This window comes from Ranitomeya imitator, chromosome 2, assembly GCF_032444005.1.
Source record: "Ranitomeya imitator isolate aRanImi1 chromosome 2, aRanImi1.pri, whole genome shotgun sequence".
In the NCBI taxonomy this organism is placed as follows: domain Eukaryota; kingdom Metazoa; phylum Chordata; class Amphibia; order Anura; family Dendrobatidae; genus Ranitomeya; species Ranitomeya imitator.
Window position 1 is genome coordinate 27,474,392 of NC_091283.1, and position 16,433 is coordinate 27,490,824.

The 16,433-nt window shown below is 50.0% G+C and overlaps 1 protein-coding gene across 2 annotated transcripts; it reads left to right on the top strand.

Annotated features, from left to right (window-relative positions):
* Positions 1–1,615: 1,615 nt before the first annotated feature.
* On the top strand, positions 1,616–16,420 carry SLC39A7 (solute carrier family 39 member 7). Of its 2 annotated transcripts, none has more exons than XM_069746264.1 (8): positions 1,616–1,823; positions 5,557–6,071; positions 7,601–7,769; positions 9,453–9,518; positions 13,944–14,072; positions 14,143–14,271; positions 14,354–14,550; positions 15,471–16,420. In XM_069746264.1, exons 1-8 carry the CDS (start codon positions 1,631–1,633, stop codon positions 15,720–15,722), a joined length of 1,650 nt encoding a protein of 549 aa, XP_069602365.1. In that variant the 5' UTR covers positions 1,616–1,630; the 3' UTR covers positions 15,723–16,420. The 2 variants fall into 2 exon arrangements, with proteins under 2 accessions (XP_069602365.1, XP_069602366.1); XM_069746265.1 differs by lacking the exon at positions 1,616–1,823 and adding an exon at positions 5,290–5,313.
* Positions 16,421–16,433: the final 13 nt, after the last annotated feature.

Genomic DNA, 16,433 nt, shown 5'->3' on the forward strand with positions numbered 1-16,433 from the left:
AACGGAGAAGAGCAGGGGTCCTAGAACTGAACCTTGTGGGACTCCGACAGATAGGGGGCGAGGTGAGGAGGTGGTGTGTGAATGGGAGACGCTGAATGTCCGGTCTGTTAGGTATGATGAGATCCAGGATAAGGCCAAGTCTGTGATGCCAAGGGATGAGAGGGTCTGTAATAATAGGGAATGGTCCACTGTGTCAAGGGCAGAGGACAGCTCCAGGAGGAGGAGGACAGAGTAGTGTCGCTTGCTCATGGCAGTTAATAGTTCATTGGTGACCTTAGTTAGGGCAGTTTCAGTGGAGTGGTGTGATCGGAAGCCAGATTGTAGGCGGTCAAAGAGGGAGCAAGAAGAGAGATGGGAGGACAGTTCAAGATGGACGTGTTGTTCCAGTAGTTTTGAGGCATAGGGGAGAAGTGATATAGGGCGATAGCTAGATACAGAGGATGGGTCAAGAGAGGGCTTTTTGAGGATAGGTGTGATTGAGGCATGTTTAAAGCTTGAGGGGAAAACACCAGTTGTTAGTGATAGGTTGAAGAAATTATTACTGAGCTCAGCTCCCTCAAGGCCCATGGATGAATGTTATCCGACTAGGGGGGATTTGTCAATATTTAATTTGGTCAGTTGCAGCCACACTTTTTTGTCTTGAAAGGGGTTGTACCAAGTACCAACCACTGGGACCCCCACTAATCCTGTGCATGGAGTGGAGGCTGATCATACTCACCTCCTGCTATAACACTGACGACTCGAGCAGCGAAACGCAGCGCTTGGCTATCTCTGGCAATCTCATGAAGAATGATTGGAGAAGCGGTGAGCATGGTCGACTTCAGCTCCATTCTCACGCTGCTCTTCAGAGCCCCCTTTCTTAGTACCAATGGAGGTCCCAGTGGTCAGACCCCCAGAGATTGAGAAGTTATCCCCATCACTCGGATAGGGAATATCTTTCAAACTTTGTACAACCCCTTTAAGTTATCAATTTCTGAGTTATACACTAGAGGGTGACGTGATGGGGCTCGACCACTGGGACACCCAGAGATCCCGAGAGTGGGGCTCTGCAGCCCTGTCCAGTCATGGAGTGGGGTCGCTCCGTCCATTTTCTGTCGAGTGCAGCTCGCGACTACTTCCATCAGCCCCACGGACAATGATGGAGCGGCCATCGAGCGTGTTCACCTCAATGCAAAACTAGGAAAAAATGCGGCCGAGCGACGACGGATCCGGAGGGAGAACGCAACAAAAATGGAGCTCACCGGTTACCGCGGACAGTCGCCCCACCCGAGGACCGCCGCCTGCCCCACGGTATGTCACATGACACATGAACTGGCGCCATGTTGGTGGCTCCACGTCCCCCGCGACGGCGCCATCGCTGCCCGCAGTCCACATCTCCTCTCACCTGTCTGTGATTTGTTTTTCACAGCCAAATCTCCCATCCAATCGTCACAGACACGTCGGCCATATTTTCTGGCTTTTGAACCTGAAATATCTGCAGCCACATTTTATTTCTAAAATAACAGTAAGAACATGAGGGATAAATATCTGCAACTACAAGTCCCAGCACGCACACAACAGAGCAATCACTCCTAGTATGTAATACACTGTGAGGAACCACAGGTCCCAGAGTGGAATGAACACGTGACAAATGGAATCGGTCACTGTACAGCGCCAGCCTGCAGGCAACGACATTAGAGATAGTTTGTCCCTTACCGCAGCCGGTAAGTGCTGGCAGCGTCAGTCCTGTCAGTCACTTCTGCCCTCACTTCATCTCGCGATATTTAAAGCCGGATTATATTGTGCCACGTCTGAGCCCGGTCCATACAAAGCAACGAGCAGAGGTGAGGACCGGGCGATAGTGGGGAGGAGAAAGAAGACTGCCGGAGTAGGAGGGAGGAGGAGGAAGGCTGCCGGAGTAATAGTGAGGAGGAGGAAGGCTGCCGGAGTAGGAGGGAGGAGGAGGAAGGCTGCCGGAGTAATAGTGAGGAGGAGGAGAGAGGCTGCCGGAGAAATAGTGAGGAGGAGGAGGGGGGAGGCTGCCGGAGTAATAGTGAGGAGGAGGGAGGCTGCCGGAGAAATAGTGAGGAGAAGGAGGAGGGAAGCTGCCGGAGTAATAGTGAGGAGGAGGAGGAGGGAAGCTGCCGGAGTAATAGTGAGGAGGAGGAGGGAGGCTGCCGGAGTAATGGAGGAGGAGGAGAGAGGCTGCCGGAGAAATAGTGAGGAGGAGGAGGGGGGAGGCTGCCGGAGTAATAGTAAGGAGGAGGGAGGCTGCCGGAGAAATAGTGAGGAGGAGGAGGAGGGAAGCTGCCGGAGTAATAGTGAGGAGGAGGAGGAGGGAAGCTGCCGGAGTAATAGTGAGGAGGAGGAGGGAGGCTGCCGGAGTAATGGAGGAGGAGGAGAGAGGCTGCCGGAGAAATAGTGAGGAGGAGGAGGGAGGCTGCCGGAGTAATAGTGAGGAGGAGGAGGAGGAGAGAGGCTGCCGGAGTAATAGTGAGGAGGAGGAGGGAGGCTGCCGGAGTAATGGAGGAGGAGGAGGAGGAGGGAGGCTGCCGGAGTAATGGAGGAGGGAGGCTGCTGGAGTAATAGTGAGGAGGAAGAGGCTGCCGGAGTAATGGCGAGGAGGAGGAAGGAGGAGGCTGCCGGAGTAATAGTGAGGAGGAGGAAGGAGGCTGCCGGAGTAATAGTGAGGAGGAGGAAGGAGGCTGCCGGAGTAATAGTGAGGAGGAGGAAGGAGGCTGCCGGAGTAATAGCGAGGAGGAGGAAGGAGGAGGCTGCCGGAGTAATAGCGAGGAGGAGGAAGGAGGCTGCCGGAGTAATAGCGAGGAGGAGGAAGGAGGCTGCCGGAGTAATAGCGAGGAGGAGGAAGGAGGAGGCTGCCGGAGTAATAGGAGGAGGAGGGAGGCTTCCGGAGTAATAGTGAGGAGGAGGAGGCTGCCGGAGTAATAGTGAGGAGGAGGGAGGCTGCCGCAGTAATAGTGAGGAGGAGGAGGAGGCTGCCGGAGTAATAGTGAGGAGGAAGGAGGCTGCCGGAGTAATAGTGAGGAGGAGGAGGCTGCCGGAGTAATAGTGAGGAGGAGGAAGGAGGCTGCCGGAGTAATAGCGAGGAGGAGGAAGGAGGAGGCTGCCGGAGTAATAGTGAGGAGGAGGAAGGAGGATGCCGGAGTAATAGTGAGGAGGAGGAGGAGGGAGGCTGCCGGAGTAATAGTGAGGAGGAGGAGGAGGCTGCCGGAGTAATAGTGAGGAGGAAGGAGGCTGCCGGAGTAATAGTGAGGAGGAGGAGGAGGCTGCCGGAGTAATAGTGAGGAGGAGGAAGGAGGCTGCCGGAGTAATAGCGAGGAGGAGGAAGGAGGAGGCTGCCGGAGTAATAGCGAGGAGGAGGAAGGAGGCTGCCGGAGTAATAGTGAGGAGGAGGAGGAAGGCTGCCGAAGTAATAGCGAGGAGGAGGGAGGCTGCCGGAGTAATAGCGAGGAGGAGGAAGGAGGCTGCCGGAGTAATAGCGAGGAGGAGGAAGGAGGAGGCTGCCAGAGTAATAGGAGGAGGGAGGCTTCCGGAGTAATAGTGAGGAGGAGGCTTCCGGAGTAATAGTGAGGAGGAGGAGGCTGCCGGAGTAATAGCGAGGAGGAGGAAGGAGGCTGCCGGAGTAATAGTGAGGAGGAGGAGGCTGCCGGAGTAATAGTGAGGAGGAGGCTGCCGGAGTAATAGTGAGGAGGAGGAAGGAGGCTGCCGGAGTAATAGTGAGGAGGAGTAGGCTGCCGGAGAAATAGTGAGGAGGAGGCTGCCGGAGAAATAGTGAGGAGGAGGAAGGAGGCTGCCGGAGTAATAGCGAGGAGGAGGAAGGAGGCTGCCGGAGTAATAGTGAGGAGGAGGAAGGAGGATGCCGGAGTAATAGTGAGGAGGAGGAGGCTGCCGGAGAAATAGTGAGGAGGAGGCTGCCGGAGAAATAGTGAGGAGGAGGAAGGAGGCTGCCGGAGTAATAGCGAGGAGGAGGAAGGAGGCTGCCGGAGTAATAGCGAGGAGGAGGCTGCCGGAGTAATAGGAGGAGGAGGGAGGCTTCCGGCGTAATAGTGAGGAGGAGGAGGCTGCCGGAGTAATAGCGAGGAGGAGGAAGGAGGATGCCGGAGTAATAGTGAGGAGGAGGAGGAGGGAGGCTGCCGGAGTAATAGTGAGGAGGAGGAGGAGGCTGCCGGAGTAATAGTGAGGAGGAAGGAGGCTGCCGGAGTAATAGTGAGGAGGAGGGAGGCTGCCGGAGTAATAGCGAGGAGGAGGAAGGAGGCTGCCGGAGTAATAGTGAGGAGGAGGGAGGCTGCCGGAGTAATAGTGAGGAGGAGGCTGCCGGAGTAATAGTGAGGAGGAGCGAGGCTGCCGGAGTAATAGCGAGGAGGAGGAAGGAGGCTGCAGGAGTAATAGTGAGGAGGAGGAGGAGGGAGGCTGCCGGAGTAATAGTGAGGAAGAAGGAGGCTGCCGGAATAATAGCGAGGAGGAGGAAGGAGGCTGCCGGAGTAATAGCGAGGAGGAGGAAGGAGGAGGCTGCCGGAGTAATAGGAGGAGGGAGGCTTCCGGAGTAATAGTGAGGAGGAGGCTGCAGGAGTAATAGCGAGGAGGAGGAAGGAGGATGCCGGAGTAATAGTGAGGAGGAGGGAGGCTGCCGGAGTAATAGTGAGGAGGAGGAGGCTGCCGGAGTAATAGTGAGGAGGAAGGAGGCTGCCGGAGTAATAGTGAGGAGGAGGAGGAGGAAGCTGCCGGAGTAATAGTGAGGAGGAGGCTGCCGGAGTAATAGTGAGGAGGAGAGAGGCTGCCGGAGTAATAGCGAGGAGGAGGAAGGAGGCTGCCGGAGTAATAGTGAGGAGGAGGGAGGCTGCCGGAGTAATAGTGAGGAGGAGGCTGCCGGAGTAATAGTGAGGAGGAGCGAGGCTGCCGGAGTAATAGCGAGGAGGAGGAAGGAGGCTGCAGGAGTTATAGTGAGGAGGAGGGAGGCTGCCGGAGTAATAGTGAGGAGGAGGAGGAGGAGGAGGCTGCCAGAGTAATAGTGAGGAGGAGGGAGGCTGCCGGAGTAATAGCGAGGAGGAGGAAGGAGGCTGCCGGAGTAATAGTAAGGAGGAGGGGGGAGGCTGCCGGAGTAATAGTGAGGAGGAGGAGGAAGGAGGCTGCCGGAGTAATAGTGAGGAGGAGGAGGAAGGCTGCCGGAGAAATAGTGAGGAGGAGGAAGGCTGCCGGAGTAATGAGGAGGAGGGAGGCTGCCGGAGTAGGAGGGAGGAGGCTGCCGGAGTAATAGTGAGGAGGAGGAAGGCTGCCGGAGTAATAGTGAGGAGGAGGAAGGCTGCCGGAGTAATAGTGAGGAGGAGGGAGGCTGCTGGAGTAATGGAGGAGGGAGGCTGCTGGAGTAATGGAGGAGGAAGGCTGCCGGAGTAATGGAGGAGGGAGGCTGCTGGAGTAATAGCGAGGAGGAAGGCTGCCGGAGTAATAGTGAGGAGGAGGAGGAGGGAGGCTGCCGAAGTAATAGGGTGATCGGTTTTCTTGCTGACTTGCCTTTGGCGGTGTCTCTGGAGATCTCTCATGGCCACTGTTGTCTCGCAGGAAGGATGGAGTCGCTCTGGCTGAGGAGATTCGTGGCTCTTGCCGTTGTCGGTGTCTTGGTAACTGCTGCATTATCTCAGGATTTGCACCATGGGCACAGCCATGCAGGCCACCATCATGGACACAGCCACGGTCACCATGGACACAGTCATGAGGGCCATCACCACGGCCACAGCCATGGTCATCATGGACACAGCCATGAAGGTCATCACGGCCACAGCCACGAAGATCACCATGGACACAGCCATGAGGACCTCCACCACGGCCACAGCCATGAAGATCACCATGGCCACAGCCATGGTCACCATGGCCACAGCCATGAGGAGGACCTCCACCACGGCCACGAACTCGGTCATGATGTTCTTGAAGAATTTAAGAACCGCTGGACTATGGGGGACGCCCCACGCCAAGGAGCAGAGGAGGAACGTGTCAAGAGAGAGGCTCTGAAGGACTCGCTGGTGCCTCCACCGCATGACTCCAGAGAGAAGATGGAGCCTGTCACACTGTGGACCTACGTAAGTGAGCGTATGGACGGGACTAACCGGACACTGCCGACTGCAGGTGGAGGCTTAATGTTCAGTGCTCACCTGGGCGGAGGCGCTGAGGATTTTCTGTCACAATTTTCCTTGTGGAAAATCTGCAACATTTTAAAGCAGCAGAAAAGTCCCTTAATTTGAGTGACATGTGCTGCCCGAGGATTTTGTTGCAGATTTGTCACAGACTTTTCTTTGCAGTTGCAGCAGTGTGGACTTATCCTTAAGGAGGACCTGTCACTTACTAAAAAAAAAACCTGTTAAATACTTTTGTAAAGATTCCTGCGATCCCCTGATTCTGCTGCCCTTTTTAGTTTTGTGCTGCGTTGCTCCATTGTAGAGATCTCGCATTTGTTGTTTTGGAGCGCAGTATGTGAAATCTCTACTTGTTTCCAGAGTCTTCTCCGGGGGCGTGTACTGTCACCCCTCTGCCAAACACAGATAGACAAAATCTAATACTGATAGGCTGCCAGCTTAGATGTTGAGCTGTGATTGGCAGAGGAGTGACAGTACACGCCCCCAGAGAAGACTCTGGAGAGTGCAACAAAAGTAAAGGACATTAATAAGAAAACCCCAATACTGTGTATTTCCTGTAAGTAACAGATGATTATTCCGTAATGAATATTTACCTCCAGCTGAGAGTTCTGTACATTTGTATCCACTGTAGACAGTTCTGTGACTGCAGACTGATGGGTGATACAATGTATCAGGCGGTCACTGTCTGATTGTACACAATGACTACACCAGCAGAATAGTGAGTGCAGCTCTGGGGTATAATACAGGATGTAACTCAGGATCAGTAATGTAATGTATGTACACAGTGACTGCACCAGCAGAATAGTGAGAGCAGCTCTGGAGAATAATACAGGATGTAACTCAGGATCAGTAATGTAATGTATGTACACAGTGACTGCACCAGCAGAATAGTGAGAGCAGCTCTGGAGAATAATACAGGATGTAACTCAGGATCAGTAATGTAATGTATGTACACAGTGACGGCACCAGCAGAATAGTGAGTGCAGCTCTGGAGTATAATACAGGATGTAACTCAGGATCAGTAATGTAATGTATGTACACAGTGACTGCACCAGCGGACTAGTGAGTGCAGCTCTGGAGTATAATACAGGATGTAACTCCGGATCAGTAATGTAATGTATGTACACAGTGACTGCACCAGCAGAATAGTGAGTGCAGCTCTGGGGTATAATACAGGATGTAACTCAGGATCAGTAATGTACAGTGACTCCATGTTTCTATAGCTTGTACCTGTGTATATACTGTTGGGTGACGGTAGATCTACTCTCCAGAATCGGGGCTCAGGTGTTTGCGGCTACTTCTAGGTGTACAGTCCTTGACTCCTCGTGTACATGTGGTTTTGATCTCACCTCTTCCTTCCCTCTCTGGGTATTTTTATCCTGCGCTGCAGATTATCACCTCTGACACCTGCTTTGGTCTCACATTTTGCTTCTTTCAGATGACTGTTTTCTCTAACCTCTTCTTCTTCCTCGCAGGCGATATGTGCGACGCTGCTGATCTCGGCCGCTCCGTTCTTCATCCTCTTCCTGATCCCGGTGCAGTCCAACAGCAGCCAGCACCAGTCCCTGCTGAAGATGCTGCTGAGTTTCGCCTCGGGGGGGCTTCTGGGAGACGCCTTTTTACATCTTATTCCCCATGCGCTCGGTATGAAGCCATCTGTTTGTCTTTCTTTAAGGTTGTGGCGTATTGTCACTTTTCTGCCTTGTGTAATTTTTCTTTTGCAGCCTACAGATGTTTCTCTACACTGCAAGCTCCTGTCTCCTTATTGCCCAAATCCTAGAGTTGAGCTCGCGGACAGTTGCGAGGGGTAACACCTCTGTGCTTACAAGTACAAGCATGCACATGAATCCGATCTGTGGGGGCACAAATGCGCATGTCCAGCTCTATCAACCCCTACCTGGATATTGCTGCCATCAATCAATCAATCATTCATACATGATGGGCAGCATGGGGCAGGAGCTGTGAGTTCAGGCCATTTGTCATATCCAGTGTGGCATTTCATGGCACAAGGACGGTGGCAGGGAAAGAGCAGCATTATTCAGATGGGGGCGGGGGGGTCTGTGGACAGATCTGGTGTGCTCATTGCTTTTTACATAAATCAGACCATATACCCAGAACTGTGTGCGCCCCTGAGCGTGGAGGGAAGGCCCACATCAGGGAGCGTGATTTGGACAACAAAGTGACAGTGCAGGTTTCAGTGTATAGAAACACCTGCAAGCTGCCGATTATAAACAGAAAAAATAAGCAATTGCAAAAAGGTAGAAAACAGAAAAGTGCAATAATGGACAAAACGAAAAAAAAACAGCTCCCAAACTTTTTTTATTTTATATATGTAGAAGGTTTACACAGTAAAATATCGATATTTGCAGATGATACAAAACTATGTAAAGCAGTTAATACAAGAGAAGATAGTATTCTGCTACAGATGGATCTGGATAAGTTGGAAACTTGGGCTGAAAGGTGGCAGATGAGGTTTAACAATGATAAATGTAAGGTTATACACATGGGAAGAAGGAATCAATATCACCATTACACACTGAATGGGAAACCACTGGGTAAATCTGACAGGGAGAAGGACTTGGGGATCCTAGTTAATGATAAACTTACCTGGAGCAGCCAGTGCCAGGCAGCAGCTGCCAAGGCAAACAGGATCATGGGGTGCATTAAAAGAGGTCTGGATACACATGATGAGAGCATTATACTGCCTCTGTACAAATCCCTAGTTAGACCGCACATGGAGTACTGTGTCCAGTTTTGGGCACCGGTGCTCAGGAAGGATATAATGGAACTAGAGAGAGTACAAAGGAGGGCAACAAAATTAATAAAGGGGATGGGAGAACTACAATACCCAGATAGATTAGCGAAATTAGGATTATTTAGTCTAGAAAAAAGACGACTGAGGGGCGATCTAATAACCATGTATAAGTATATAAGGGGACAATACAAATATCTCGCTGAGGATCTGTTTATACCAAGGAAGGTGACGGGCACAAGGGGGCATTCTTTGCGTCTGGAGGAGGGAAGGTTTTTCCACCAACATAGAAGAGGATTCTTTACTGTTAGGGCAGTGAGAATCTGGAATTGCTTGCCTGAGGAGGTGGTGATGGCGAACTCAGTCGAAGGGTTCAAGAGAGGCCTGGATGTCTTCCTGGAGCAGAACAATATTGTATCATACAATTATTAGGTTCTGTAGAAGGACGTAGATCTGGGGATTTATTATGATGGAATATAGGCTGAACTGGATGGACAAATGTCTTTTTTCGGCCTTTCTAACTATGTTACTATGTCACGCAGTCGCATTATAACATCCATTATATGTTTCCGCAGAGCCGCACTCTCACCACGCACCGGAGGAAGCGGCTCATGACTCTCATGGACACGGACACTCTCACGGTGAGCGGTCGGCATTGACGGGAAGGAGTAGAGGGTAAAGGACCTGGGGTGGGGGGTTAGTCGAGTCTAAACTTAATATAAAGAATTAGGACGAGTCTGGGGAGTCAGGATCAGGTACACAAGTGACGGTGCGGTGAAGGGGGTGTGATTGGCTTATTCCGCCCAGGGAAGTCAAATTTACAGACTTTGTCCACAAGTATGGCGGATAATTTTTCATTGATCATATACCAAGAATAGCGTCTTTTGACTTCTGATAAATCTAGACCTTTTTTTTTCTTTTTTTCCCCAGGCCAATGTTATAGGCTGCATGACCGCTAGGAATATAAATGAGATGAGAATATGGGTGTGTTTAGGGATACATTTATGGAAGGCTTCACAAGGGTTTTTTTTTTTTTTTAAAGTTAGTATTTGTGACTGAGAGAGAAAACTGATATACCCTAGTCCAAACTCTGCGCACCACGTGGCACATCCACAACTATGGTACATACCTCATCAGAATCGCAACCACTAAAACTCTTGGGAGAGTAGCCAGTAACTTCCTTGGTGACTTTAGCTGGGGTCAAGTACCATCTAGGTGACATCTTATAGTTTGTCTCTAGCATTAATGTTTTTGGAATTCCGCCGGTTGAAGAGGAACAAATGTGAGACCATTGTGGGTCAGTAATGGCCGATATCCGACTCCCAGCGAAAGGCGGAGGTTAACATGACACCTGTGGGAGGTGTAGATGATGTGTGAAATGGTACCTGGGAGATGTGGATTCTGGGGACACCTTTGTTAGAAAGGAGTGAACATGTCAGGAGGGGTGGAGTATCTCCGAAGTGTGGTAATAAAGTTCTTCACCTGTGAATAGCGGAATATTTCTCTAGGAGGGAGTCTGTACTTATCTTGGAGGGCTGGGAATGGAATAATACCATCAATGTTAAATAGGTTGTGGAGTCTCGTAATCCCTGCGGTGACCCAAAGACTAAAGGCCCCGTCACACTGGACGATATCGCTAGCGATCCGTGACATTGCAGCGTCCTGGATAGCGATATCGTCCAGTGTGACACGCAGCAGCGATCAGGCCCCTGCTGTGATGTCGCTGGTCGGGGCAGAAAGGCCAGGACTTTATTTCGTCGCTTGATCTCCCGCTGACATCGCTGAATCGGCGTGTGTGACGCCGATTCAGCGATGTCTTCGCTGGTAACCAGGGTAAATATTGGGTTACTAAGCGCAGGGCTGCACTTAGTAACCCGATGTTTACCCTGGTTACCATCGTTAAAGTAAAAAAAACAACCACTACATACTTACCTACCGCTGTCTGACGTAACCGCTGTGCTTTCCGGCCGGCGCTTACACAGGGCAGAGAAGCAGAGCGCCGAGGACAGACAGCGGTAGGTAAGTATGTAGTGGTTGTTTTTTTTACTTTAACGATGGTAACCAGGGTAAACATCGGGTTACTAAGCGCAGGGCCACGCTTAGTAACCCGATGTTTACCCTGGTTACCAGTGTAAATGTAAAAAACAAACAAACACTACATACTTACATTCCGGTGTCTGTCCCCCGGCGCTGTGCTTCTCTGCACTGTGTAAGCGCCGGCCGGAAAGCACAGCGGTGACATCACTGCTGTGCTCTGCTTTCCGGCCGGCGCTTAGTGCAGAGAAGCACAGCGCCGGGGGACAGACACCGGAATGTAAGTATGTAGTGTTTGTTTGTTTTTTACATTTACACTGGTAACCAGGGTAAACATCGGGTTACTAAGCGCGGCCCTGCGCTTAGTAACCCGATGCTTACCCTGGTTACCAGGGGACTTGGGGATCGTTGGTCGCTGGAGAGCTGTCTGTGTGACAGCTCTCCAGCGACCACACAGCGACGCAGCAGCGATCGACATCGTTGTCTAGATCGCTGCAGCGTCGCTTAATGTGACGGTACCTTTAGTTATCTGTTCAGTTTACACCTAGAAATCCCCTCTGTATTATATATGATGGGAAACGTCAGGCACATGGCGAATATCCTCAGTCCACATCCAGCCATAAATGGTGGAATTTGGATACAGACTCTTCAATTTCTCTGACTACGACTCCCTCATACATGGCTCATGTTTAAGAGTTAAATTTTCTGTAGTGTAATAGTAACGTCAGGCTTTAATCACCATTATATGATACAGTAATCAAGAAATCTAGATAGAAATATTTTGAATACAGCTTTAGAACACCAAAAGCTTTAAGAAATTGTAAATCTGCAATACACTATGCAGTGGGGAGATTTTGACAAAAATGTACTGAATAACATTTGTGCAGTCTATGAATTTGTTTTGAGAAATAGCATCACCTCCATCAGATCCTCCTTCATAGATGACCTCAAGTCTGATCTAATTATTTTAACCCCTTCAAGAAGCAAACCTTTTTCGTTTTTGCATTTCCGTTTTTAGCTCCCCTCCTTCCCAGAGCCATAACTTATATATTTTTTTTTTTTCCGTCAATACGGCCATGTGAGGTCTTATTTTTTGCGGGACGAGTCTTACTTTTGAACGACTCCATTGGTTTTACTATGTCTTGTACTAGAAAATGGGGAAAAAAAATTCCAAGTGCGGTGAAATTGCCAAAAAAAAAGTGCAATCTCACACTGGTTTTTGTTTGGCTTTTTTGCTAGGTTCACTAAATGCTAAAATTGACCTGCCATTATGATTCTCCAGGTCATTATGAGTTCATAGATAAGACAATCTAAACATGTTTGGTGTCTAAGTGGTGAAAAAAAATTCCAAACTTTGCTAAAAAAAACAAACAAAAATAAAAAATTGCACCATTTTCCGATACCCATAGTGTCTTGGGTCAGGAGAGGGCTTATTTTTTGCGTGCAGAGCTGATGTTTTTAATGATACCACCTTTGTGCAGGTACATTCTTTCGATTGCCCGTTATTGCATTTTAATGCAATGTCGCAGCGACCCAAAAAACGTAATATTTTTATTTTTTTTCTCGCTACGTAATTTAGCGATCAGGTTAATCCTTTTTTTATTTTTTTTTTAAATCGAGCAATTCTGAACGTAGCGATGCCAAATATATGTATGTTTGATTTTTTTTTTTTTTTTTTTTTTTGAATGGGGCGAATAGAGGGGTGATTTAAACTTTTTTTTTTTATTTTTTTTTCATATTGTTTAAACATTTTTTTTTTTTTAAACTTTTGCCATGTTTCATTAGCCTCCATGGGAGGCTAGAAGCTGGCACAATTCGATCACCTCTGCTACATAGGAGCGATCATCAGATCGCTCCTATGCAGCTGAATTACAGACTTGCTCTGAGCGCCGACCACAGGGCGGTGCTCACAGCAAGCCGACATCAACAGTCATAGAGGTCTCAAGGAGACCTCTATGCAATGCAACAACTATAAAAATAGAAAGGAGCACTCACCATCCGAAAGCAGTGTTCAGTCTTTATTGTGGCATAAAAATCGGTTCCGCGGTAAAAACCGCAATGTGTAAACATAGCCTAAAGGTACCGTCACACTAAGCGACGCTGCAGCAATACCGACAACGATCCGGATCGCTGCAGCGTCGCTGTTTGGTCGCTGGAGAGCTGTCACACAGACCGCTCTCCAGCGACCAACGATGCCGGTAACCAGGGTAAACATCGGGTAACTAAGCGCAGGGCCGCGCTTAGTAACCCGATGTTTACCCTGGTTACCATCCTAAAAGTAAAAAAAACCAAACACTACATACTTGCCTAACGCTGTCTGTCCTCCAGCGCTGTGCTCTGCACTCCTCCTGTACTGGCTGTGAGCACAGCGGCCGGAAAGCAGAGCGGTGACGTCACCGCTCTGCTTTCCGGCTGACCGACGCTCACAGCCAGTACAGGAGGAGTGCAGAGCACAGCGCTGGAGGACAGACGGCTGTAGGTAAGTATGTAGTGTTTGTTTTTTTTTTTTACTTTTAGGATGGTAACCAGGGTAAACATCGGGTTACTAAGCGCGGCCCTGCACTTAGTTACCCGATGTTTACCCTGGTTACCAGTGAAGACATCGCTGGATCGGTGTCACACACGCCGATTCAGCGATGTCAGCGGGAGATCCAGCGACCAAATAAAGTTCTGGACTTTCTTCCCCAACCAGCGACATCACAGCAGGGGCCTGATCGCTGCTGCCTGTCACACTGGACGATATCGCTAGCCAGGACGCTGCAACGTCACGGATCGCTAGCGATATCGTCTAGTGTGACGGTACCTTAAGTCTCCTCACCTCGGCATGCTTAACATGTCATTCTCCACAAGGAGAAACAATACTTCTTGGATAGGATATTTAACAACTTTCCCAAATTTTTAGGAAAACCTATTCAGCACATCCTGCACTGAACTACTGCACCCAATGTGTTCTATATTTTAGGAGTCGGTCCTTTTTATACCGACTCCACAGCTCTGCTTTATTTTGCCTTGTTCTGTTTTCCTTCTTCCAGATCATAGCCATGCCCACATGATGTCCGTCGGTTTATGGGTTCTGGCTGGAATCATCGCTTTTCTTGTGGTGGAGAAGTGTGTGCGACATCTGAAGGGGCACGCTGGGCACGGTCACAGTCACGGCCACGGTGCGTCACGGTCTCGTCGGTCATTGACTGCTCTTTACTGTGTGATGCTGATGTATCTCGTGCCTCACAGAGTCCAAGCAAAGCCCGGCCTCAAAGGAGAAGGACGAGAAGCAAGATGGAAAGGAAGGAGTGAGGCAGCGGATCAAGGAGACCAACGGCAAGGGCGGCAGCAAGTCCGGAAAAGAGAAACCGCGCACAGGTTATGGCACAGTCAGCGATACTCGGGATCTACTCCCAGTGATCGTCCACCTCTTAACTGCTTCCTCCCCATCTCGCTGCAGACATGACGGTTTCTGGGTACCTGAACCTCGCCGCCGACTTCACGCACAATTTCACGGACGGTTTGGCAATCGGAGCCTCTTTCCTGGTTAGCAGCAGCGTGGGAATCGTCACCACCATCACCATCCTGCTGCATGAGGTGCCGCACGAGATCGGAGACTTCGCCATTCTGGTGCAGAGCGGCTGCACTAAGAGAAAGGTCTGTAGTGATCTTCACTAGAAACCTTCATGAATTGGTACATACGTCGGTTTAGAAATAAAAGCTAAGTTGGTGGAAATATCTTATGGCGCTCAAATATGGCGGCAGCAAAACCTGTTATTCAGAAAAAGTGCTAAATTATTAAATGTGGTGCAGAAATAATCGTACCGGATACAGGTTTTATACCATTTGTACCGTAGGCAATAGGCCCGAATTCCCCTACACAAACACTCATAGATGTAGGCACAAATGGAGGAAATAAAAAGTCCAAGAATAAAGACCCCACATAGAATCTCTCATTCACAATCTCCGTCCTAGTTCTGGCTCTTAAATAGGGTAGAAAAAGAAAAATTCTAATTTCTGAAGACCCCAAATTATGTTGCGTCCAAACGTTTGACTCCGTAAACAGAACTCGGGCCTTCTTCTTAAAGGGGTTCTCCAGCAACCTGCCGAGACGGTTCCCCTTGTCGTAATCATCGCTTCCTGCACAAAAGTGCGCAGCTCCGGACTAGCGATTATGTAAAATCGTCCGGTACTCGCCGTGCCTGAGTCTAATTATGAAGATACAGCAGCGATTTGTGAACAGCCTGCAGCGGTGACGTCAAGTCAACAGCACTGCAGCCAATCATGGGGCTCTCCTATAGACTGCACGAGGTACTGAGCTAGTGATTGGCTGCAGTGCTGTTAAGATGTCACCGCTGCAGCCTGGCAGAGATGGTGAGCCCCAAGTTTCTCATAGATCAGCGGCGCCTCACTCATTCTCATCACTAAGTTGGGGTCTTTGGGAAACTATATGGCATCCGGGGAGTGTTCGTATTTAAAGGGGATGTTTGTCAGACAGAAATCCTCTAATGTGACAGTTCACTTTGTGCTGATGTCGTCTGTCGGATTGTCCACAATATCTGGTTTGTCTCCTCCAGGCGATGATGCTGCAGCTCAGCACGGCTCTCGGCGCCCTCGCCGGCACGGCCTGCTCTCTCCTGGCAGAGGGAATCGGTGAAGCCGCCACCTTGTGGATCCTGCCATTTACTGCCGGTGGTTTCATCTACATTGCAACCGTCTCCGTCATCCCTGAGCTCCTGAAGGACTCTCGCCCGGTGCAGTCCATCATGGAGACGTTCGGCCTGCTCCTCGGAGTGGCCATGATGGTTCTGATCGCACAGTATGAGTAGATCTGTCATTGTGCGAAGCCGGAGCCTCGACCCGTCCTCTGCGAGAAGGGGGCGTCAGTGCGTGGGTCCTGGCACCGTCCCCTGCTGGAGGGAAGTATGTGACGATGGAGACGCCGTCCTCTCACCCCGGACACAGTAATGCTGCAATATCATATCCTGGTTCCGCTCCACTTAATTTTTGTGTTGGACTTTTTTTTTTGGACCAAACTTCAATGTAATCATGAGTATCTCCTCCCCCGGTCAACATCCTGGTAATTTTGCAATTGGCCCCCCCATCTCTCCCCCCCCCCCGATTTTTATACCAGTAGGATATTTGGTAACGCCACCATAGGTCGGACTTCTCGTCGGCTTCTGTCCGGAGCCTATCGTGATCTCTGAGGAATTAGAGAAGCGGTGATGGGACGTTCATGCTGCTCTTTGTATATAGCTAGGGAAAATATTGGGACTCTGTGTGGTGCGGACGTGCTACACTCTCGTCTGTCGCCACCATCGCAACATAACGCCGCTCCATAGTCTGCAGGCTGTCGTCCTGTTCCATCTTGTGCAAAGAATCAGGCCCCCTGGTGTACAGGCAGTGAGGTCGCAGCGCTGCACTCCTGCCCGCTCTTCTCTGTATTCTGCTGCTGATGGAAGCTGTGGGTGCTTGGAAAATTTTTTTTTTTTTTTTTTAGTAATGAGAATAAAATAATGAAAATGTGTTTGTTTGTTTTT